Source organism: Orbicella franksi, chromosome 12, assembly GCF_964199315.1.
Source record: "Orbicella franksi chromosome 12, jaOrbFran1.1, whole genome shotgun sequence".
Classification (NCBI taxonomy): domain Eukaryota; kingdom Metazoa; phylum Cnidaria; class Anthozoa; order Scleractinia; family Merulinidae; genus Orbicella; species Orbicella franksi.
The window spans coordinates 17,249,253-17,272,979 of NC_138156.1; the positions used below are offsets into that span (position 1 = coordinate 17,249,253).

General features: G+C 40.1%; 2 protein-coding genes across 2 annotated transcripts; one reads left to right on the forward strand and one right to left on the reverse strand.

The window, feature by feature from the left end:
* The first annotated feature begins 7,283 nt into the window (after nucleotides 1–7,283).
* LOC145463439 (RNA N(6)-adenosine-methyltransferase mettl16-like) lies at nucleotides 7,284–15,571 on the forward strand. Its single transcript, XM_081447191.1, has 7 exons — nucleotides 7,284–8,548; nucleotides 9,064–9,204; nucleotides 9,439–9,697; nucleotides 10,417–10,486; nucleotides 11,410–11,499; nucleotides 12,675–12,842; nucleotides 13,986–15,571. The coding sequence occupies exons 1-7, from the start codon at nucleotides 8,218–8,220 to the stop codon at nucleotides 14,532–14,534; spliced, it is 1,608 nt and encodes a 535-aa protein (XP_081303317.1). The 5' UTR covers nucleotides 7,284–8,217; the 3' UTR covers nucleotides 14,535–15,571.
* A 128-nt stretch (nucleotides 15,572–15,699) lies between these two features.
* On the reverse strand, nucleotides 15,700–19,846 carry LOC145463777 (uncharacterized). Its single transcript, XM_081447568.1, has 3 exons — nucleotides 18,154–19,846; nucleotides 17,615–17,755; nucleotides 15,700–16,628 (listed from the first exon to the last, which is right to left on the reverse strand). The coding sequence occupies exons 1-3, from the start codon at nucleotides 18,241–18,243 to the stop codon at nucleotides 16,515–16,517; spliced, it is 345 nt and encodes a 114-aa protein (XP_081303694.1). The 5' UTR covers nucleotides 18,244–19,846; the 3' UTR covers nucleotides 15,700–16,514.
* Nucleotides 19,847–23,727: the final 3,881 nt, after the last annotated feature.

Genomic DNA, 23,727 nt, shown 5'->3' on the forward strand with positions numbered 1-23,727 from the left:
CAAATTATCAGTTTCCCGGGTTGGCTGGAAAAATGTTTGGTACATATTGTTTATGCATTTATTAAATTTTCAACGGGAGAATAAAGTGCAGTTCTTTCCTAAAACCCAGCTAAATATTTACTGAGTTCTTAAAGTTGTGGTTTTTCTCCGATCCTAGAGTGTTTCTCTAGAATTGGCTGTAAAAACGTAGCTCTGTCCATTACCTCTACAGCAAGCTTTAATGGACTGAGTGAATTTTCCCAGTACGGAAACCTCAGCGTTATGTCCACTGGTATCCACAGACTAAACTCCACACCCAGTCTGAGAAAATACACGGAACTCCAATATCCTGCAGATATGAACAATAACAAAGTGAGGAACATCGTCGTTATCGTCATCGTAAATTGACATCGACATCGACATCGACATCGACATCGTCATCGACATCGACATCGTCATCGACATCGACATCGACATCGACATCGACATCGACATCGACATCGTAATCGTCATCGACATCGACATCGCAATTGACATCGACATCGACATCGACATCGACATCGACATCGACATCGACATCGACATCGACATTGTCATCGTCATCGTCATTGACATCGACATCGTCATTAGCCCGCGAACAGGCTCCCGGCGAGAATAGAAAAAACAAGTTCTGCGAGCACGAAACAGAAGAATGAGCAAAGCGATCGGGGCGGGACAGGGAAGCATGTCGACTTTGTTTTTGATGTGCCTATCCGCTCTTGGCGATTAGCCTGTAACAAATCAGTCAATGAGGTAATTAGACCTGTCAAGAAGCTACATTTTCTGTACTAGTCAACAGCTCTAATCGACCTAATCAAACAGCCGAGCGCAGCGTCATAATATAGAGCGCAAGTAAGTAACATGTTCACGGAATATTTCAAACTTTGTCCCTCCCGAACCAATACCTTGAGAGCTCAAAACAATGATATTTTGCAATACTGAAATGAGCCTCAAGAAATTATAAGCACATGATAGAGGTGTCAAACTCTGCGAAGCGACATGCAAAAAGCAGCGGAAAGTCCGGAAGCCATGCCAAACGGCTCCACTCCACTAGCTTCTACTAAAATTCCTTCTCATAACAGAGCATAAAGTATCCTTCAGAATCACTTGTGAAATAATGAAAGGTCGAGAGACCGAAAATTAAAAGATAATGGCAAAAGCGCAATTGTCACGAATTGTAGGAGTCGCGTGGGACGGTCAACCGCATTTTACAAAGATCTGTCAAATATTTATCTCAAAGATGTCAACAATCAGCGATTTAACCAATCATATCATGATACCAAATCCTGGCATCATGGAACGGCGGCATCAATAGAATGTCTACTGGCTCCCTCGCTTCGTCCGGGCTTACCAGGAGCCTGTCCGCGAGCTACATCGTCATCAACATCAATATCGTCATCGTCATCGTCTTCGTCATCGTCATCGTCATCGTCATCGTCATCATCATCTTCATCGACATCGTCATCGTCATCGTCATCATGTTAAATGTGGTTTCTATTACTAATTCACAATGTATGGGACAAGTATAGTTTTTCGCAAATCTTAAGCACTAACAAAGTACTCGAATAATTTCCAAACTCGTCAGATTTTAACTCCATCCTTAAACGTCAGAAAACATCTGTTGTTTAGCAACACCTTGGCGATATCGCGGGCTCAAATGATACCTTGGTGAAAGGATTTGCGACAAAAGCAAATAGAGTAGGAATTCAAAACAAAAGAAAAGTAAAAAAGATGTAGAAACAATGAAATGAACCAATTAACGCTAAGGGCGCAACGATATATCAAGTACTTTTGAACAACAAAACACGATTCTGTTGTACTAGAACTCAGGTCCAAAAGGGTCCCTTAAAGAACGGACGGAATTTTTAAAAAATAGTTCACCATTTGTTCAAAAGTAAAAATGTTAGTTTGTCAGTTTTTCTTACATCAGCTTTCTAGCTTAGTAAGAAAGCCTTGTACCCAATTAATTACATCACCTCGTTATCTAGTTTACATTTTTCTACAGGAAAGAAAAAGCGCTTACAAATCTCTTTTCCCGTTTTTTCCCTATCCTGATTTCAAGGCCTCTTTTGATCTGTTTATCGTCGAGCCTGTCATGAAATAGCTGTACGTTCAGACTGCCAAACCACAGCGTAAAGCCTACGCCCATCTCAAAGCCATGCGAATGTTTTGGCGCGAGCCAGACGTCTGTTACTCCTTTTGTGTTTATTCCTATCACCTTCATCTCGAAAAGTGTGGGCGTTTTTCTAATAGTTTCGCGAAGGCTTTGCCTGTTTAAGTCCTTCCACCCATGTTGGGTGAACCCTCCTCTGCGCGTGCGTGTCACAGGGTTATGTGATCGTGTTATGCTGTTCTCAGAGCAGTGTGGGTCATTAATGAAAGAACCACTTGCGTTGGAACAGTCACTCGCTACCTCAATTTCTTTCTCGTTTATTACAAAATGTCCGTCAGACTACGGTAAAAGAAGTTTAACGAATGCATCAATGTCAACAGCTGCAAATTCCTCGTGAGCATAGTAACCGCCTGCTCTGGGGTTGGCTTCAATGAGTGTTATATTACTTTGCAGGGTGGCGTTCATCGTTGTCACGTCAGAACCACTTTTGTTGTGGATTGGTTCTACGAAGTTGAGCTGTTCTGACTAGTAGGCGCGGCTTTCTGTCACCATTCCGTTGCTCTTGTTTATGAACATCAAATCAGCATAGGTGATTTCGGATGACACGTTGACAAGATGGGAACGGTTGAAACTGTTCTTAATCAAAACTTTGTTCTCGTCTGATGTGTTTGCCTTTCTGTGCATTCTCACAGCTCCAGGGCACAACAGAGACTTCTCAGGGCTTAGCTCGCTGTCTGGGCTGACTCTCTCTCCATCGATATCCTCGTAAAGATCTCGTTTTACGGCAGGGAGAAGCTGGTTAACTATACTGTACACGTAGCGAATGAAATCTTCATCGGTCTTTTGCTGCCCGTAGAGTTCAAAGGCATCAGTGTCATTATTTGCGTTCGTCAACTCTAAACTGTAGACAAACAAACAAACAAACAAACAAATAAACAAAAAAACAGATTAACAAACAAAGACATCAGTTTATCATGCGTACTTTTGTAACCAGAGTCTTCCTAGGATGACAGACAAGGTTTCCGCCATTTTGAAAAGACACTGGGTTTGAGGCTGGGTCATGAGCACGTGAGTCTCATCCCATCACAACTTGCGCGCCCTTATGGTAACGATTTTCAATCTCTTCACTGAAACTGAATATTGCAGATTTTGACAGTCGACGTAGAACATCTGTTTGATCTCAGATCAAAAAAAAAAAACTTTACAAAAGAAAATTCAAGAATCAGTGCAAGAAGATTACTTTTCTTCTTGGTGGTCTTCGGGCAGGTGTGAAAATTTATCTTTTATTCTTTTCAGTTCACTTTTTAAAGTTTTTTTTTTTTTCAGTACCTTCCGGTGGCCACAGATTCTCGCCGAGTGTTTTAGAAGGTCACTATTATGTTACACATCAGTTTTGCTAGTTTTAAAAGTTTTACCGGAGCGACGAGCGCCGGTCTTTGGCAAATTACTAGTGTGAACACCAGTAGTGTAGCAGCTCTAGCTCGTAAGCTTGTAATTCTATTTGTCGTCATTGCAGCGCTGTTATTATTTTGGGGCTAGGGGGAATTGTTTCTGTTGTTTGTTCTATTGTCCTCTCAAAGGGTTTCAAGCCATTCGTGTGAGACCTTACGAGAGCTGCAACATTGACCCTCGGGAATAGCGGAGTCGAATGGAACTGATTCGGCTCGTTGCGGCCGAACTTAGACTTAAAAACTTAACAAGAGTCTTTACGGCCAACAACATTATGGGCACAACTGACAATGAAATCATTGTCAACAACGCCCCGGCCGGACACTTACTGACGAACAAATTTTTTCACACAACCCACGCACTTAACTGTTGACACAAAAACTTTGTGCTGGAGGCAATCTTTTGCTCACTTAAGATATTAACGAATTTTTTCTGACTTGTGGTTTTGGATTAATCGCTCTTGCAACCGGAAAACCATTTAAATTACCTTGAGGCGACCTTAAGTTTGACGAGAAAGTAATCCATCATTCCAGGCTTCACTCCGCCCATATTACCCACGTTGTCGCCTTCTACCATCGTGTTGATTTTCATTAAGAACCAATCCTCTTCCGATGTTTTGTTAAGAACACGAATAATAACATCTGCAATGATGGTACCTGTGAAATGACAGGGATTATAAGTGAGTTTTTGCTCAATAAAAATTTAGGTATCCATTGCTACTGACGTAACTGCTGTAACCATTGTCCGGGATCGCAAAAATGTCTGCAGTGTTTATTGTGAGCCATAACTCATTGAATGAATAGTATGAACTGCGGAAATTCGATTAAAATGAAATTGTGGCCATTGCATTTGTAATTGCAATTTTAGCAATTACAAGTTATGCGCCGGAAAACATTTCGGGACTGCAATGGATTCGGACCCGTGGGCTCTGTGTTAGTACTGCAGTGCTTTGCCAACTTAGCTAGCATTCAGTATGAAGACTCATACATTGGAAGCAGGCCAATTTATCGGTTGAGTTCATTTCACCCGTGAAAGTAATGAAAGGCAGAAAAATTGCAATTTAAACATATTGCACGTGAAGCCCAACTAAAAAAATGCATGGATATAAAGACCTAGAAATTCCGCATGCGCAAATAAACTACCGACGATGGGGTTGCAATAAATTGGCCAGCTCCCAGTGTGCTTATGGCGGGTCTGCATAGCTCAGTTGGTAGAACACTTCCATCAACAATTTTATGTGCTATCAGTATAGTTCAGAACCTATTTTCTTTTTTGTTGTGAGATTGTAGATTTTGCGACCATGTCGACGAAATTTTAGGAATGAAGTTACAGTGAGTGCAAAAGGAAGCCTGAATCTTTCGTCTCAAATTCGGGTGAAATATCGTCGTAAATTCCACGGAAAAGATTTATATTGTAGCTCATAAGAGTCAGACTGTAATGCTGGAATATGTCTCTAGACTCTTAAGATGGAAAAGGGCCGAGAACTGAAGTTGCAAGAAGCTATGTATAAACTTGGTTCTTCCGATGCTGCGACTAAATCTCTACTGAATGACTGAATCACTCAACTAACTAAAACTCGTCGGAGACAATTTAGTGGCCAATCGTTCGTTGTCTTTGTACACCGACGGCGCACCGATTGTCGGATTTTATAATTAGAACGGATTTCCATCGCTTATTCACGATGTCTTTGCGTAGGCAGACAGGCTAAGTTATGCACCATAGCAAACATACGCGGGTGTTTCATAAAATATAACAATTGATTTTGCTTATAAGTAGTAAATCACAGAATGAGCTTGCATTCCGAAACTTTTACTGCCACTTCAAGATCATTCAAAAACAGTAAAATAAATTGTTCTTTTCTTCAGAAAAACACTCGAATAACTACTAAAATACTAGGAAGTTAGGTTGACTAACGATTAGGAGGATCGAAAAGGACTTCACACAGCGAGATGAACAGGCTCGTAACCACAAGGCCCCGGACACAAGGTTTGCCATTGTCAGGTTTTCAAATTTTCTTTTTTCAGTCAATAGTTTCGAGTTCGACAAGGTTCTCCTTGTGACACTTTACAATTACATATAAAAGTTTATTCATTACTCTAAAATGATTGAAATAGAACATTAATTAAGTCAGATAAGTATTTATGGCTATAGAACAGCTTTTTCGATCTCAATACCTTTTTGCACATCTCCACCTCGTATTTCTAGCCTCTGCTCAACTCGATACGTTAGTATTTCACCTTCTTCCAAGTTGACTTCGGTCACAGAGCGCGAAGAATTGGTCTTTTCCTTCGTTTTGCGCATAAACACAGCTGATAAAACTACAGCTTCAAGGATTAAAACAACCGCTACAACCACAATAAACCACGTCCTTATTCGAGGACGGCTTTTAGATACAAAATTAGTAGATTTAGATCCACTAACAAAAACAACTTTAGAAACATTTCCATCCCGGTCCATCGATGCTTTTTGCATGGCAAAGCAAAGACTAATTTTCACAGTATTTTTACTTTCAGGTTGACTCAAAAAATTCAGCTTAGTTTGTACCCGCCAGAGTCGGGGCGTAACTAAACGTCGAAATGATTCAAAAGTAATTTTATTGCGTCTTAAAATACAGACAACAAAGGCTTTTGATTCGGTTTTCTATATAACCTTGAGTTATATCTGGATCTAATAGGGTTTGTTTCTTTGAAAGTTGTGGTTTTACTTCAAAATGCCTCTAGGCGTCGACATTTTGTTTTCGCCCGGGTTGAACGTGAATTGTCTTTGACCTGCGAATTGTTTTAGCATGGGCTCCTGGGGTCGATAATAAGCTCTCTACATGCATAGCTCGACTGCTTTGCTATGTTTCCCTAGTTCTCTAGAATTCTGTATCTTGAACTTCAAATAAAATATGAACAGTGACTGAAAACGGTTCGGATCGTGAAGCATTGTTTTTTGTTTAAGTTGCACTATTTTTTTCCGTGCCATAAAAAAAAACATGATGATAGACAAAACAATGTTTAGTTACTCAAATCACCCAAACCCAGGGGTGGATTTAGCGGGGGGAAGGGGGAGGGTAGTGTATTGGGTGGCAAGACACCCCCTCGAAGAGCAAAAAATAAACAAAATTGAAAACAATTGTGAAGATCATGGAAGAAATAAAGATAAACACTCTGAACAGGTAACTCATTGTAATTTCTACTTTGTGGCACTGCTAGTATTTCTAGCGTAACAGTTTTCAATTAGGTTCTAATTCTCGTACCGATTGTCAGACTTTTGTACCCATAGTCGGGGCATAACTTAACGTCGAAATGATTGAAAAGTAATTTTACTCTGTTTTAAAGAAGCTCAGCCACGGTTTGCGCATATTGAAAAGTTTAGCCTCAATTTTTCAAATTCGTCGTTTGTAATCCGTGTTAATTTTCTCCATCCTTAGCCATCCTTGTTCCTTCATGATTTATGATTATCTCTTTGGTGTTTTTCTATCTTATTAAACTGTTATTTTCAGGTTTCCTACCATTTAAACGTAATTTTTATATGTGGCCAAAATAACTCAAAATACCGTGATTGAGCTCCTTTAAAATACAGACAACAAGGGCTTTTGATTCAGTTTTCTATATAACCCTGAGTAAGATCTGGATCCAAAAGGCTTTCCTGATTTTAAAGTTGCGGTTTCACTTTAAAAAGTGCCTCTAGGCTTTGACCATTTTGGTTTCGCCGGAGTTCAATTTAACGTGAATTGTCTTTGACCTGTGTATTGTTTAGGCTGGGATCCTGTGATCGATAATAAGCTCTCTATATGCGTAGCACGACTGCTTTGCATGTTTCCTTAGTTCTCTAGAATTCTATCTCATGAACTTAAAATAAACCATGAACAGTAGTCGAGAAGTTCGGGTCGCAAGACATTGTCTTTTTTTGTTTAAGTTGTTGATAAAGGTGCATGTTTGTTTTTTCGTGATAAGGAACAGCTTTGTTCATGATGATAGACAAACAATGTTTAGTTATTCAAATCACCCAAACCGTATTTTATACGGTTGCCCACCTGTTTTGAAGGAAAGAAACCTTTGTCAAGTCATCAATGTTTACAGACATCAAAGCGTGGTTAAACCATACCGCCCGTGCCACCAGACCGTTTCAGTCGCCTTTCGGTCGCGCAGTTTGCATGATAAAACGTTCAATTTCAGGGAAATTCCTGGACACAGTGTTCTATCTAGCTTAAGAAAAAGGTATGCTCTAAATTTGACTTTACAACATGGCAGTAAAGCAATGCTTTTTCAAGACTTTGCAAGGCAGTAGTGTGAATCGAGTTTAACATGGTGAATAGCGTACCAGTATCGATCCGTGAACCCCCTGATTTCCCCAATTTTTGCGTCATATTCGATCGGAGTCGAGTGCTGTCCCTAATCCCCTAATCGTTACATTGTAAAGTGTTTAAAGAAGCCTCGCTAAGTTTAGTCTTGCAGCATTTGTAATACAAGTGACTCCTTATGTGGTCCTGTGCCAGCGAAAGGACTTGTCTGAGCAGCAAGCGGTGAGTCTGGGCACTAGTCAGTAAGTTCCAGTCTCCACGTTGTAAATCACGTCCAACATGGCCGCATGGTGCTTGTTCGTTCGTCGTACCGACGTTTCACTGTTTCTTTGACCAGACAGCACAAAGTATGGGATTCAATGACCTAATGCACCCGAGAAACATTTACAGAAAATCTCCACCTGACTTCAAGGTTCTTGCTGAAAAATTTGATTACTTTCGAAAGTTTGCCAAGGAAACTAAACCTGGACGTTTCACTTTGAACTTCAAAGACCCTGAGGCACTCCGGGCTTTGACTTGTGCTTTGCTAGAAACCGACTTTGGTCTCAAACTCAGTATTCCCTTGGATCGATTGATACCCACAGTTCCTCTTCGTCTTAACTACATCTTATGGATTGAAGACCTGCTGGCATGTCTTCCTCATACTCAACGTCACGCAACGGTTCGTGGCTGTGATATTGGTAAGGACTAAATGTTGTTTTTTAAGGCCTGATTTTCAAAAAATTGTATCTGTGTATGGATTTAGTGGTGAAGCAAGTTACTCTCCACTCATTCATGTAGATCGGGTAAACCAACAGCTTTAGCACCAATGAAGCATTTGAACTTGTTTTCCAGTACACATGTCACTTGGATTCTGAACGTTAACTGTCGCGCATTCTTATTTAAGAAGACTGCGTGACAGTTAACGTGACAGTTAACCTGGCAGTTACATTCAACTGGATGATTCAAACATCAGTAATAAGTCATGGCAAGACCAAACCAGCCTCATAACTAGCCATATCAGGTGTGTGACTTGATATTGTGGGGCTTTATCAGTAGACAGGACATCTGAATGGGAAATTGTGAAACTGTGTATATGCACAGTAATGAATGATATTGTCATGCACCATAAATATTTGTAATTACGTCAAATCAATTTGCAGATAATGAACGAGTGTATAACAATCTTCAGTTTTGTTATTTTAATTATTGTTAGGTTCAGGAGCATCCTGTATTTATCCTCTGCTGGGGGCTAAACTCAACAACTGGCATTTCTTGGCAACTGAGGTGGATGACTCATCAGCTTCTTACGCAAGAGAAAATGTAAAACAAAATGGCCTGGGAAGTAACATAAGTGGTAAGGCGAATATCCCTATTGTAATTTTATTATTATTAAAAATGCCTTTTTGCACATTTTCAGACATGTTCACTCTTTTTGTCTATTTACAAACCATTAAGGAGGCCAGGAGATTCAATGTGTATAATATTTTGGGAGACTCCCATTTATTCGGGGAGAGTTAGCTTAGATGAGTCTGTGGTCCAAATGTATCACAGCTAAACTGTTTACACATGGCTCTATTGATTACTTTAGTGAAACAGGTCACTCATGACAGTTTTCTCAAAGTACCCATTGAAGGTGAAGACACCAAAGAGTTTGATTTCTGTATGTGCAATCCACCATTCTTTGTCAGTGAATTTGAGGCTTCTCATGGTGTGGCACGTAGTGACAAACGTCCTCAGCCTAGTGGGGTGTGCACTGGAACAGAAACTGAAACGGTGACTGGAGGAGGTGAGGTGGAATTTGTCAAAGGGATTATCAAGGACAGTCTGTTTCTCAAGGAGCAGATCAGGTACAGTTTGTAACTTTGGTCTGTATGTGTAGTTCCAGAAACTATCCATACCCCCACCATGGAGGGAATGTCACGTAAGACCCCTCACCTCCTTAGAATTTTCATTTTCTAAACTCAAAAATAGCCCCCCATCCCTCCAGAATTTCCTGGGTCTTTGACCCCCCCCCCCCACCCCTTCGGAATTTCCAGTTCCCTCCGTGTTGGGGATATGGATATTTTCTGGAACCACCCACTGACACCCCAGTTGTTTAAAGAGGGGCCCATATGGTTAGAGGTAACTTCATGGAACTCTTGTATTCAATTGTTGTAAGAAAACAGAAATTTGACAACACAAGAGAAATTTAGAAAACATGAACTGCATGTGAGTGTTTTCAACATTTTCTAAGTGTTCTGAAATAACGTGGGTGTGTTACAACAGTGTAATACTGGCAAACTGACTTTTACAAAGGGATATTTTTTCAGTGGACGGTCACTCATTGTCTATTCAAATTACTTGATATGATCAAAATCTTTGTTTTTTATAAGATGTCACCATGACCTACTTGAAGTGTCTGTTGGGCTGTCTGTGGCTGCATGTGACAAGTATTATGGGATAGGCTTTGTTGTGAAACGTGTGCATGAAAACAGAGTGAGTTTATACTGTCTTCCACGCAGCTTTAAAAATGCAAATAAAAGAGTGCTACACGTCTTATGTCTAATGCATCTGTCATTTGTTGTAGCTGGTATACGACAATGCTGGGAAAGAAGTCAAGTCTAGCCCCCGTCCTGGCTTTTCTCACAGAAAATGATGTAGGTTTATTAACATTATTCAGAAACTTTGCATGTATATTATTGATCAATCCTGTTTTCCTATGCCGTAATAATGACAATAATGATGACAACGTTAATAATGATGGTGCCGCTGCTGATATGATGATGATGATGATGATTGCTGCTTTCATGAGTTTGGCTTCAGGTGTTGATACAGTATTTAATTAAGCTCAAGAAAGCTTTACATGTTGGAAACATGTCACACATTTGACACACATGAATTTCTAGCCCTATGATAGACAAGTAGTGCCATAATAACTTTCAGCTTGCTTGCACTGCTTTCTGATGGGTCAATCTAAATGATTTTTTTTTGCTACTTCTATGAGTATTAGCCAACATTGCCACAAATTGTACTTTGTTCAAAATGAATGATTATAGTAGACTTGAAAGTCCCAACTGGTGAGAGGCAGGCCAGTTGGCTATTTACATTGTACAAGCATGATCGAGGAGTTGAACTAGGGTCTCCCAAGGAACAACTCCAGCTTAGTGGCTAGAGCAGGAATTGAACCTCGAACCTCTACGGTACAACAAACAATCTAGGCATTCCTATTTTAGTCAGGGATTTCATTAAGGTTTTCACATGCAGGCAAAACTTTTTAAAGTGATCATTTTTTTTAAAGAAAAAAATCCTTTAGCTGATCAAACCAGGCAGGCAAAATCGTTCTTGCAGCCAGTTAATTTGTCTGTTCCCTTAATAACGAAACTCCTGATTTTAGCTAGCACATTATTTCACTTGTTGGGGAGAAAAGTTTGTGTGTTTACTCAAGAAGAAGTCTGTGGAGGATACTATCGTCTAGAAGCTTGGTATATGCCACTTTCATTATCAGCAAAATCAACCTGAGTTTAGATACATGTTGTCTCTTTCCAGCCTGTCAGCAAACTGTTTTGTTTTGTCTTTTTAGGTCAAGACTGTAACAACTACAGAGTTTTGTCAGGGCCATACAATGCGTTGGGGTGTGGCTTGGTCCTTCCTACCTGATGTCGCAGTTAAGGTGTGTTACCAGATTCTGTAGATAGATGTTGGTAGATATACCGGCAATTCCACACCTAAATAATATTAAAAATAAGCCCCAATTGTTGTGGTCGCGAATGGGCTGCTGAACTACATGTATTCTTGGTTGTCAGAAGGAGGAAGGCCTGCTATGCAAGGGTATATTACGTTTCGAGTATGACGGGCTTCTATTTAGAATGTAGTTATGTCTGAAATTCATATTAGCATATTAGCGATACACATGGTGCCTGAGGTGAAAGTCAATTAACTGTGATAATCTGTGATAATATAACGAGACGAAACACAACGAGAAAGGGCGGAACGACAAACTCTGTAAACACACTGAAACGAAACTGCAAGCTGACTTTAGGGCGGATTATTCCTGCGAGAACTGTATGGTATTCATTTCGCCCATGCGCAATTCAACTGTGTTGAATGACAATAACGGAAATTGTTTCAATACTGACCAGATTTTTTTAGTATGGGAAACCCGGCTAGTCACTTTTGGAAGAAATATCTGTAGGTGTTATGACCACGCTGCTTATTAAATTAACACAAGGTGGTCATCTCTTGATCTGAAACTAACCAATATTATGGTAGTGTAGTCGCAACCCTGAATGCAAAAGTCCGGGGGGACTCCCCTGTGAAAACTCGGGTATGTTCGTCGGAAAATTTGAATTGACCAATCTGGGCGTCGCTCGAACTTTATTTGACCCCCAAAAGATACCACTTTAAAATGGAAACGAGAGTGGTATTTTGCAACCCTAAAAGATGCTTTGACGGCATAAAATAGTGGCAGTTCGTCCTGATAACGCTAAGTAAGATCAAAATCCGTGATTGACACCCTAAGGGAGATGACGAGCATACTCGACTTTTTTCGCGTAAGATTCCCCCCCCCCCCCCCCCCCCCCGTGGGTGCTACAGTAAGTCTTCCAAATGCTATTAAAACTCCTTAGGAAGACTCTTACAATAGCAGAAGGGAAGAATGACTCCTCAGCACGGAGTTTCGAAATCTCAAATCAGTATTTTTATGTTTAATATATTTCACGGGTCTCATTAATCGCTTTCAAAACGAAATTTTTTGTGCCTCGTAGTCAGGATCGCATTTCGTCCGCGGAAGAAAACGATCAGTTAATATCATTATCATTTTAAAGTCCTGTATATGGTTTCCATCAGGACTCTCCTTCAAAGCGCCGTAAACGAACGAAAAAGGCAAAGCCTCTACACTTTGTCATTCCTGATGAAGTTGCAGCCACACGCGCAGGTTGTGAGAAGAAAGCTGAGATGTCAGACAAAGTTACAGCGATAGGAAATTACGTCAGAGAGATACTGAACGAGTTAAAGGTAACGACTGTATTTGTAATTTTCTGTTGTGAAATAATGATATAATTATATAATGGCAGGTTGATATATGAGTAGTAATACCGAGATTATTAACGCCTTCGTGTATTGCAGCTGTTATCTTGTTTCAGTTCTCTTTTGAGAAAGTTCCAGCCATTTTTGTCGTCAAAAGCGAAAAGTGAAACAAAAACAAGAATAATAGTCTGTTCACTGACCCTCCATTTTTTCTTGAGTTTGAAAGGGAAAGTCGTCACGATTGCTCCTTCATGAAGATCGCACGCAATAAGAACGAGCCAAAACGCAAGGGATTGGGGCCGGGGAAAGACAAAAACAGAGGGCTCTCGCAGTCGCTCTCGGGCTCCTTACGCTGGAATAAAAATAACTCACAGAAAAGAAACCCGTCTTTTGACAGACGAGAGGAATAGCAACAACGAGAACGCGGACCGAATTCGCGCGCGAAACTCTCACGTGTGCCTGGAGACAGTGGTGCAACAAGTGACACGAGTATTGAATTGAATGCTTATCTTTCAAGCCCTCTGGTTGTCGAAAGGATGGATAACGCTAACTAACCCACCGACACATTACTAGCCAGGGGATGGCAATATTCAGTAAATGGTGGTTTATTCGATGTGTAACGTTATCCAGTCTATCACTAAGCGGACGTGGACTAAACTCAGAAAACACACAACTCTCAGGAACTCGCTCGTGTAATGACCGTGAAGGGCCCGCCTTAAAATGATGGACCATTCTAATGAGCTGAACTTGATTTCTGTTTGGCTTCAGGTCTGGTCTGGCCTAGAGGGATAACAGTTGGTCCGTGCTGTTAGCAAATCATTGTTCTTAATTTTGTAGCTCAGATTTCATTAGCAAATGTCATTGCTAAACAAACCACCCTAACTAGGCATGCAGCTAAACACAGGAATTGCACCCTATTAAAGAGCTAACCACTTCCAAGTCAGGCCTAAGTCAAACTAACTGGAACGCTACTCAGGCTAATTGGAGTGCTGTGCAGGCTAACCAAGGTGGTATTTAGGCTAACCGGAGTACATCTTAGAGTGGTGCAATTCCTGTATCCAGCCGTAAATTTAACTAAAAGTTTGTAGGTTTTTGCTTTAAATATCTTTTTGCTTTCTCTTCTCAACCCAGGTCACTGTGAGTGAACAGGATGAAGCTGACAGATACAGAGGAATATTTACTCTTCACTGTGTGGCTTGCGAGATAACATGGGCACATCAGAGGAGAAAACGACGGGAAAACCTCAGGCAAGGTGTCCACCAAGAAAACACAGGTGACTGTCTGCCTGCTAGTGTAGACGAAGCTGCAACACATCGTGTGGGAGACACCTCGACTGACATGGAAACACAGGAAGTGCTAGAGGACGAGAGTAAAGTAAAGACAAACCTCTCTGTAAACTTTGACGCGGAAGCGCTTACAAGTTCTGATGCACATCCAAGAGAATTGCCTGATTCTCAGGAACGCAGTTCGGCTTCTGCTAGCAATGACATACAGCAGGGCGAAAATGTTTCCAGACCTCTCTTGTCGTTTACGGTGCGAGTAGAGTCTGGTGTAGAGATAGCTGATGACTTGTCACGTGATAGTGTGGTGTTAGAGATGGTGTGGATAGAAGGACAGAACAAAAATGACTTGTATCAGTTATTCCAGTACTTTCAAAACAAGCTTTTGAAAGGTTTTTAAGTTGGCTGATTCGTTATCGAAAGTTTTCTTTCCTCATTTTAGTATTCTATTTGCCAAATACCACCAAACATATCAGTAAAATTGATAAAAAGTCTCTTCGGAACAAAATGGAACAACGAGGTTGGGGAAGACGTTTGATTTTGTGCCAGGATGTCTAGAATTCAAAATTGTCATTCTGGTAAAATTTTTATATCTTCCAGTCATAACCTTTTTTTGGAGTTGTTATGTTTTAATTATCTCTTTAATGTGAGGTAATGAAGCAAGCTTAAAGCAAGCTCCAGGTCATACTTTAGAGACGCGGTGGCTTCATGGTTAGTGCGCTCGTCTCCGGATTGAGCGGTCCGGGTTCGAGCCCTAGCCGGGGACATTGAGTTGTGTTCTTGCATGGGCAAGACACTTTACTCCCACAGTGCCTCTCTGCACCTAGGTATTAAAATGAGTACCGGCGAATTCAATGCAGGGGGTAACTGCGATGGATTAGTGTCCCATCCAGGGGAAGTAGAAATACTCCGAGTCGTTTCATGTCACGGAAACCGGGATAAACTCCCACCTGATGGGCCACTTGGCTCGTATGCAGACTTTACTTTTACCTACCAGGTCATACTCATTAAAACATGATATATCTGCCGGGCACTGAGCCTTCAATCGCTCAGCAGAATGGCGCTTATAAAAATGTCCAATAAAACACAGTTCCTTGTTAGTTAGATTGGTACCTTTAATGCTCATTTTATATCTGGCTGATTGTATAGTAAGTATTGTGTCCCTATAACGAGACTGAATTCGTCAAAGTTAAAGAAGGTATGATACGATGTATCTTGACAATAATTTATTGGCTATTTTTTTTTTTTCAACTTTACTCTTCATAACGGGTTGTCATCTCCCTCATTCGTAACCTCTCTAGTGTTTTATGACCTTATAGATCTATGATTATGAAGAGGAATTTGTCCAATGTGAACGCAATTTTGTAGATCAGGAAAAAGATTCTAGAATACGTCCTGTGGCATGATCTGGCAGGGTTCACTTCAAACCACGGTGAAATAATAATAATAATAATAATAATAATAATAATAATAATAATAATAATGATGATGATAATAATAATTATTATCATTATTATTGTTATTATTATTGTTATAATCCGTCGCTAAACTCTACAAGAAACCTTGTAGACCTGACAAATTTGACGAAAAAAACAAAAAAACAAAACTAAACAAAAGCTAAAGACATCGATCACTACTTTATTACTTAGTCCTTGGCTACAGATAGTGCAACAGTGCAACAAACATTTTAAAGTCTCCGTCTTTCATACGCATCCATTTTTAAAATTTATTTTCTAAATATGCTGCTTTATTTAAAACAAAATTCATTGGAGTAGTGTGCAGTTTCAGGTGGGAAAGTGATAAAAAGAGTTAGCCATTCTAAACTACTAATGAAGTTCAAGTAAATCTGACCTGTTGAAATCCTACATGATTAAAATAACCGACAAAACTCATGCCTCTGTATCAGAACGGCGAATATACCGCGGCAGGCTGTTTACGATTAACTTTTCAAACCTTATAAAGGCGTTTATAGACAGATACGTATAAGATATTATTTTACGGGCATTAAAACTCGCTGGCGTTTTGTACTGCAAAGTTTCGTAATGTTATTTTGATAATACTGGTTCACTTTGAGAAAATCAACGTGAATATGAAGTTTTAGAGCATGCTATGAAATATCGACATACTGAGTAAGGACAGTTGACAAGCAACCTGAAAACTTTTTTTTTAATGTATAGTAGAGTTAAACGTATTTAGCTAACGATTCATTGTCGTAAATTTCTTATATATTGTAGTTAAAGAGAGCTGGTTTGTTTTGGCTGAGAACTGAGTATATGTACTACTGAGATAAAGAAGATACACAAATCACAAGCAGGGTTTTGGGAGTTAAAAGTATCGTTTTGTGGCTGAAGTATTCCGTAACAGTGCTGAATCTGTTCAGCTAAGCGTGCACAACTTTTGCCTTGACACATTCGTTATTTTCACAAGTTAATGGAGCTTCACTACACTCACAATCGTCTTCCACCATACAAGATGACTTGTAAACACGACGACACTGCAAATGAACGAAAGTACAAACGACGTAAGAAACAAATTTTGCAACACTTGGGCTGTCCAAATTCTTTCAATGTGCTTTTCTTTGCATTAAAACAAAGTCAAATGCAGAGATTACAGAATAGAAGTCAAAGCAATTTTGGCTGAATCGTGGTAACGGACAGTTTCGCACACGCTAAAAGTGAAGCGGGGACAAACCCCTTCGTGTATACACACGGGACCCATGCTGTGGGGATAGTACGCAAGCTCTTGCACAACAAACGGATAGCGGTTCATTTCTTTGGAGCCGGGACAGTTTGTATGAGCAGCGTGCATTATGCAACATTGAAAATTGAAGTCATTTTGTCCCTGCTTCATGACGCCAGAATTCAAACAAACAAAACACAAAGCTAACTAAGTCAAGTACGAAAAACAGTAACTTGAGGAGGATCCCAAAACAGTTTAGATTTTTCAAACTTTAGCAGGGAAAATTTGAGAATGTCTCGGCATCCTCCCGTTCGTTTTATGTGCTGACTGACCAACGCAGAGAATTTTAGTTCAAAACGAAGTTGAACAAAAGCCAGGCTTGCTACTCAACCTCCAACTGAATGTAGTCTTCTTGAACCGCTTTGGTTTCAGTCAACGCAATTAAGCTTTCTACCAGTAAAACCTTGATTCTCTAAGACAAAAAATAGCTCAAAATTGAACGTCGTTTTGTAAATTCGCATTAAACTGACGCGATTTGCCGAAATATTTTCAACGAAAACGCCTTTAGCATTTTAAGAGCACCATAATCTCTGTCACAGGGAGAGAAATAAACTAGCTCCACCTACTTAAACGTCGTTTTGTAAGTTTGCCCTAAACGTTGCAGCCATTTTCTGAAATATTTTGGCCGAAAATTCCGTCAAAATTTTGAGCGCTCCTGACAAGCTAGACAACATTCAAAAAAAATGATACTGATTTTTTTGACCCGTATCTTTCTGTTCTGGCATATAGAATCTAACTTACTGGCAACTTCCTCCAGATGATGTCCCAGAAGCTTTTCTCTTTGCACTTTAGAAAGTAGTTACAAATCAGTGGCGAGTTGTGATGGTTCAGGCATGCGCAGTCGTTGTCCTCATTGCATGTCGTGCCACGGACTGTAGTACACTGGAAACAACAAAAAATAAAAAATAAAAATAAACTTAAAGAAAATATTTCAGGAAATGTCAGGAAAGCCCGAAAGATGTCGAGTGAATAGATAATACTCGCACTTTTTAATTTCTTCAATGAATGCAATTGCAGTTGAAAAGGATCTAAAATAATTCACTTCAACGCAAAGAAATGGATGCGAATGCTTAAAAAGACATTTCCAGCACAAACGAAATCCGACAACAAATTCCATGCATGGTTACATGACTTCTGCGGAGATTTTCCTGTTTTCGTCTAATTTTCGTCTTAAGTTCAATAAGTTAGGAAAAGTAATTTTCGATGCCTGCTGTTAATTAATAAGCATCTCCAACGCGGTATGTTGCTAAGAGGAGATTAAAAAAAAACTTCCAACTCACTTTTTGTCGATGACGAGCGTGGTGTTTGGCTTCTGTCACGATCAGAACCATCACCCATAGCACAAGTAAAGATTTTTTCAACATCGCCATCGCTAAACGGTTTTTTGGAAAGCAATTAAAGTTAGCAAAACATTCAGCCTGCTATATATAATTTCACCACTCTAAGGAGCAAATTTCCAGAAGGTTCTTACTTAGCAATATACGCGTATATGAATATCACATTATCATTTATAAAATATCTGAGATGCTGTGCGCATTACGACTGAGCTAGAACTATTTTATAAATAGTCGTTTTATGATATAAATAGCCCTCGCCTTGTAACTGCTGACGTACGCTCCTGCCAGTTGGCCGGGGATGGCTCTTGGAATATTTGTTTCGACGCCAGGCAAGGGTTTGGTTTCAGCAAATTTCCGCTATAATCATGCTGTGGCCAATTTTGCAACATCTGAATAACAAATGCTGTGCTCACAAAAAGCCCCTGGGGGTTATATGGGGAGGCTGTGCCCGAAAAAGGGGGACCATTTTCAGACTGGAGATATATGCTATAGTACACCGGAATTTCAAAAGTTTAAGGCAGTGTCTGTAGATAACCCTTTCAAAATATCTCGCACAGATGTACCTAACGGCTAATACATCAAAGTGTTTGGGAATCACTTCCTAGTACAAAGAAGGATGAATTTCTACATGGTAGAGTTTCCATAAAAGTTTAAGGATTCGGACGTCGGGGCGGTGCCTCCCTGTATAAAACTTTGTTGTGTTCCCCCTGGGAGTAAAGTCTGACCAACGTCCTTATATACCATTGACATGCACGGGGAACTCGTATCAGTCAGAAAAAAACTGATTTATCGACGGACCCCATAGTCAATACAGACATTATTATGGTGGCACGCGCCGGATTAAGTGATTTATGAGATAAGAAGAGATTTGCGTATGGTGAGATAAACCAATATGTAGACGAGGTTTATCTGCTTATAAAATCAGTTGGTATTTCCTAGTGAAAATTCTGGGTAGTTTTAGTTTCAGCGCTGCTCCTTGCTAAAACCAGAACTAGTCTACTGTAGACATACGACTGAAATGCACTGATGATAGGACCCTTCAAACAAGATATTCAGGTCACTTGCGGAATGAACCTAATTTTAGACTTCACTTTAGTTTGTGCACAGACAAGTGTTCTTGAAAACGTGGCACGTGTATTGCTTCTTAATTACATGAAGGCAGTAATTGAAAAGAAAAAAAAGTGGGATTTCGGAAATGTGGCCTACATTAAGTTGTGCCTAACCTCTTGTGCTAAATTTAAACTTGGCAAATAGACTCAGTAATATAGCGTTTAGGAATACTTAAAAATTAATTATTCTCACGGAAATGAGGTTTTACACGGAAAATACATCTGCCTTGCGAAGAAACTTACTATACAGTTTATTTGCTCGCCACGTTTGTTTAATTTCTTCTTAACAAGATTCCAATACAATAACGAAATCTTGTTATTCAGTCTTTTCAACATCTTATGTCTTGCTGAGCGCCGGACAAGAATTCAACTTCTTAGACATCATAAGGAGTATTAACCAAAGTGATTCGAGATTAGGACAATAAAAACCGGCTTACAAAGCAGCTTTAAATAATTACAAAGTTTATTGGTTCCTGCGTTTATGGAGAAAAGCGAAGTGGAGTTCCCTCTCCATTCTTCCAGCACCCTCCGGCCACATTTACTCATCTACTGCCGGGTTTGATCACGAATTAGTGATCCTGTTTCCAGGAGACATCGTGGAAAACAACAACAACTACCTCTTGATGCAGAAGTTACCACCTATTCCTAAAACTCCGTTTTGTTGAAAGGTTTTTTTTTGGCTTATTTATGCGAAAAGGGGCAGGAACGAGGAATGAGAGGCGGGGGGGGGGGGGGGGGTGGGGGTGGGATTTTAGAAAGATGGAATTTTTCGTTTCAAATATGGTTGGTATAAATATTTGGGAAAAAATTGTGCCTAAGCAATTTTAGGTGCTACAAAAAGGATGTTTATAATCGGAAGAAATGATATCGCTAAGTAAATTAACTTAAGCCACGAACGCACTGCGTACTACATGATGACAGTTCAGTCATAACAGGATTACTTTAAGATGGAACTTAATGGGTAAATCCAAATATTTCCTCTTCGCCTGATTTCTGTCAGGGTCAATGCCAAAGGTAAAAAGTCTAAACTCACGGAGATAATCATTGGTCAGTTTGATCCAAAAATTCGAATGAAGAAACTTCATACTCGAGTTTTCAGTCAAGCCGAGCCAGTCATCCTTGACATACAGTACGTCCTTGAATCTTGCCCTCCCACCGCTCGCTCAGATTTAAAAGACTTTAAATTTGTAATGCCGTTAATAAGCCTGAAACATTTCCTCTATTCTTCGACCACCCCCCCCCACCCCATTAATTGTGTGCATTTTTGTTTTATCTACTGTTGAGTTTGATCACGAGTCAGCCAGTAATTCATTTGTTTTTCATTTAGATATCGTTAAAAGAGAAAAACGTCTTGATGCAGAAAGTGCTACCAGTCTTTAGTTTCCATCACTCGAAGGCGTGAAACATTTCCCCTTGCTTTTGAAAAAGAGACTTTTCAAAAGTGATAAGCCGCTTAGAAAAAGGAAAAGGAAATATGTGAGTATTATAACGCCTAGTGTACTTATTTTTTAAACATAAAGTGTCTGTAAATTATCGACACAGCTTATCGTAAAACCAGCTGTTTCCTCATTATCTCTGTCGATTATATATAACTATGCAATATATTGGACATCCCGTTGTACTCTGTGCGTAATCTGGTTACAGGAAAGTGCGTCATTGACCTGCAATCAGGCGTTCTTTTTTTGGCGAACGAGGAAAGGGAAAAAGAACGCCTGATCGCAGTTTAGTGCGTCATGGGGCAAATTGGCGCTGATAACAAAATACATCGACAAAAACATCAAAAACAATCCAAATCCACAAAATAGGAAAAAAAACCGAACAAGAACTAAAACAAATCAAAACATTTCATAATAAACCCTAGCTGTTCTTATATTTTTTCAAAAAGGTTTTTCTCGTGAACTTGTTTTCGGAAGGTCTTGATATTAGGGCCGGAGACATCCCTTTACGTTTCAAAAATATTTGCCTTTACATTTGAAAGTGATGTTGCTGATGACAACAAGTTAGGGAACGTTCTAACCACAGCGGTATCAGGCTCGAAACAAGTTCTGTAGTGGTTAAACGAACATCCAAATATCCCTTAGCAAATACAGAACAAGGTCTTCAAATGGCAGCTTAAAACTGGAGGAAGTTATATTTATCTCTGAGGGCTAAATCGAAATAAAAAATCACAAGCATTTTTTTTTGGGTGGGGCGGGGTGGAGGGAGGGATATTTTTGGGGAAATTTCGCGTCTGAAGTTTAGAGGGCTCATTTTTTTGGGGGGGGGGGGAGGGGAGTAGCTTACTTTCGGAATTTGCGTAAGAAGTAACTTGAACTAGCAGCTTGGTGTAGTTAGAGTGAAAATGCCGCATGCTTCCATATTTAGTCAAAAGATATTCTTCCTCCGAGTTGCTCTGAGTCTTGGTAGACAGGAAAAACCTTGCATACGGCGGCTGCGCCCGCAGTACTAGCGGCAGTTAAAACATAGCTGTCCTACCGAAACGACACGAACAACGACACGATGATAGCCTTTTTCTTCGAAGCTAACAAAAATAAAGGCAATGCTAAAGCTGCTTTGGCCTCTTCTAATAGTTAACTTGAGAATTCTGGGTTTAAATTGACGAGGAACAGCATATTTTTTTCAAAATAAGACAGCTATTACCTTACCTGGCGACACTCGACGAACTACGAGCGAGTTGCCAAGCATGACGGACGCGGGCGACCCAGTTTTGGCGCCAAATTGGAAGCTTGGAGACACAAAATGTCTCATATTTTTCACTTTTTACAATCAGATATGGTTTTGAGATTTGTAAATCCTTTTTCGTGAATATTTAATGCCATCTCCAGTAAGAAAAGTTGCCTGATTTCAATGCTATTCCTGTTAACTTACATTTCAGGCGCGCCAGCCGTATGCAAGAAAGAGCTGAACGGGAAAATACAAGCTCTTTTCTTTTCCATGTGTTCGACCTTCGTTTGCTAAAGACGCAGAAACGTTAGATTTGCAACTGACTGTGTGTTTGGTTGAATCACTTACCACACAGGACTTTCGGTTGAGAGTGATGCGCATGCGCCCAAGTCGAGTACAACGGGCGTCGACTCTGAATGATCCTGAGTTAACTGAAGGACCTGACTATTGTGCGTGGACTATATATTCGTGTTATAAAATCGTCGGAGACCACCGGCTGGGTCTTTATATATAGTCAGTCAATTTGATCCTTTGCCGGCGGGCGAAATATCTGACAAGCTGAGGTCATTAGTTCTCATTAAAAAGCCGCAAGGGAGGTCGAACAGTTTTATCAGATACTAAATGCCACAGTTGCAAAAGAATTCAGCTACAGGGCAATACAGCTTGGGAAGTGTTGTTATGCAACTATTGATCTTTAAGGCTCATTTCTTTAGACGATTTTTGGTGCAGTTTTTTCTTGGCCTTGCGATGTCTGAGACACTGGTCGCGCTACTATTGCAACTCCAAATCGCGCGTGTAAGCCAGCCTAGATTTGCAGGCCGATTTTGTCATGATGTCAGCGTGATAACACTGGAGATTTTGACCTTACGACTAAACCATCACCTCTACCTCGGTTATAGATCATAATGCGGTATCTGTACATGCCCTGAAAAACCTCTTTCCTTTTATCGCATTGCATACAAATTCTGGCGAGATTGTGTTCAAATTAGTCTGAAATTGCAACAAGTTGCAATCTTTGCGCCGCAAAAATTGCAGCGGAACTCGTGACAAAAATTATACCACACTGATCATCTGTGCAGGTGGTCATTTAGGAAGATTAAAAGAAGTCTAAAATTAGTAAAGGAGGATTGGAAAGCAGCTGCATTCGATAACGGATAATTGAATGTTTTTGATCGAACCTAACAAAATAACGTTGTAACATTTAACAGGTACCGCTTGTAAACAACTTCCCACAAACTTGTCGTTTTGTGTATGCAGTTATCGCAAACGTTAACGCTTATGTTAGATCGCCCATATCGTGAAGACAATAAAAATGAAAGCCCTTTAGCGAATGGAACTGAGAGTTCCAACTTTGAGCTTTACAGTCTCACTGCCCAGGCTTATGTCAGACGACGCCCATAAAGAGGGCGGAATCCCACAAAAACATTAAAAATAGTAAGTCATTGCAAAATACCGTAACTAAATTACACGCAAAACAGATAACTTTCGTGCCCATGTTGGTGGCCATCAAACGCCATTTTGGTCCCGTTTAGGATACGGATTTGTCGCAAAAGTCCCGTAAAAGGCTTGCGGGGTGTCTTAAAGTTAACGTGGGGGGGCGCCATCCTACCGAAATAGCATAACCCAGGTTTAAAGTAAAAGCCTCAAAGGAGAACGCCGCCCACTTCACTCTATAACTCATCTACTAGAGCACTATTTCTCCCTGCGGGTAAAATATGATGGTTTTTGTCCTCGTAGGACGTAG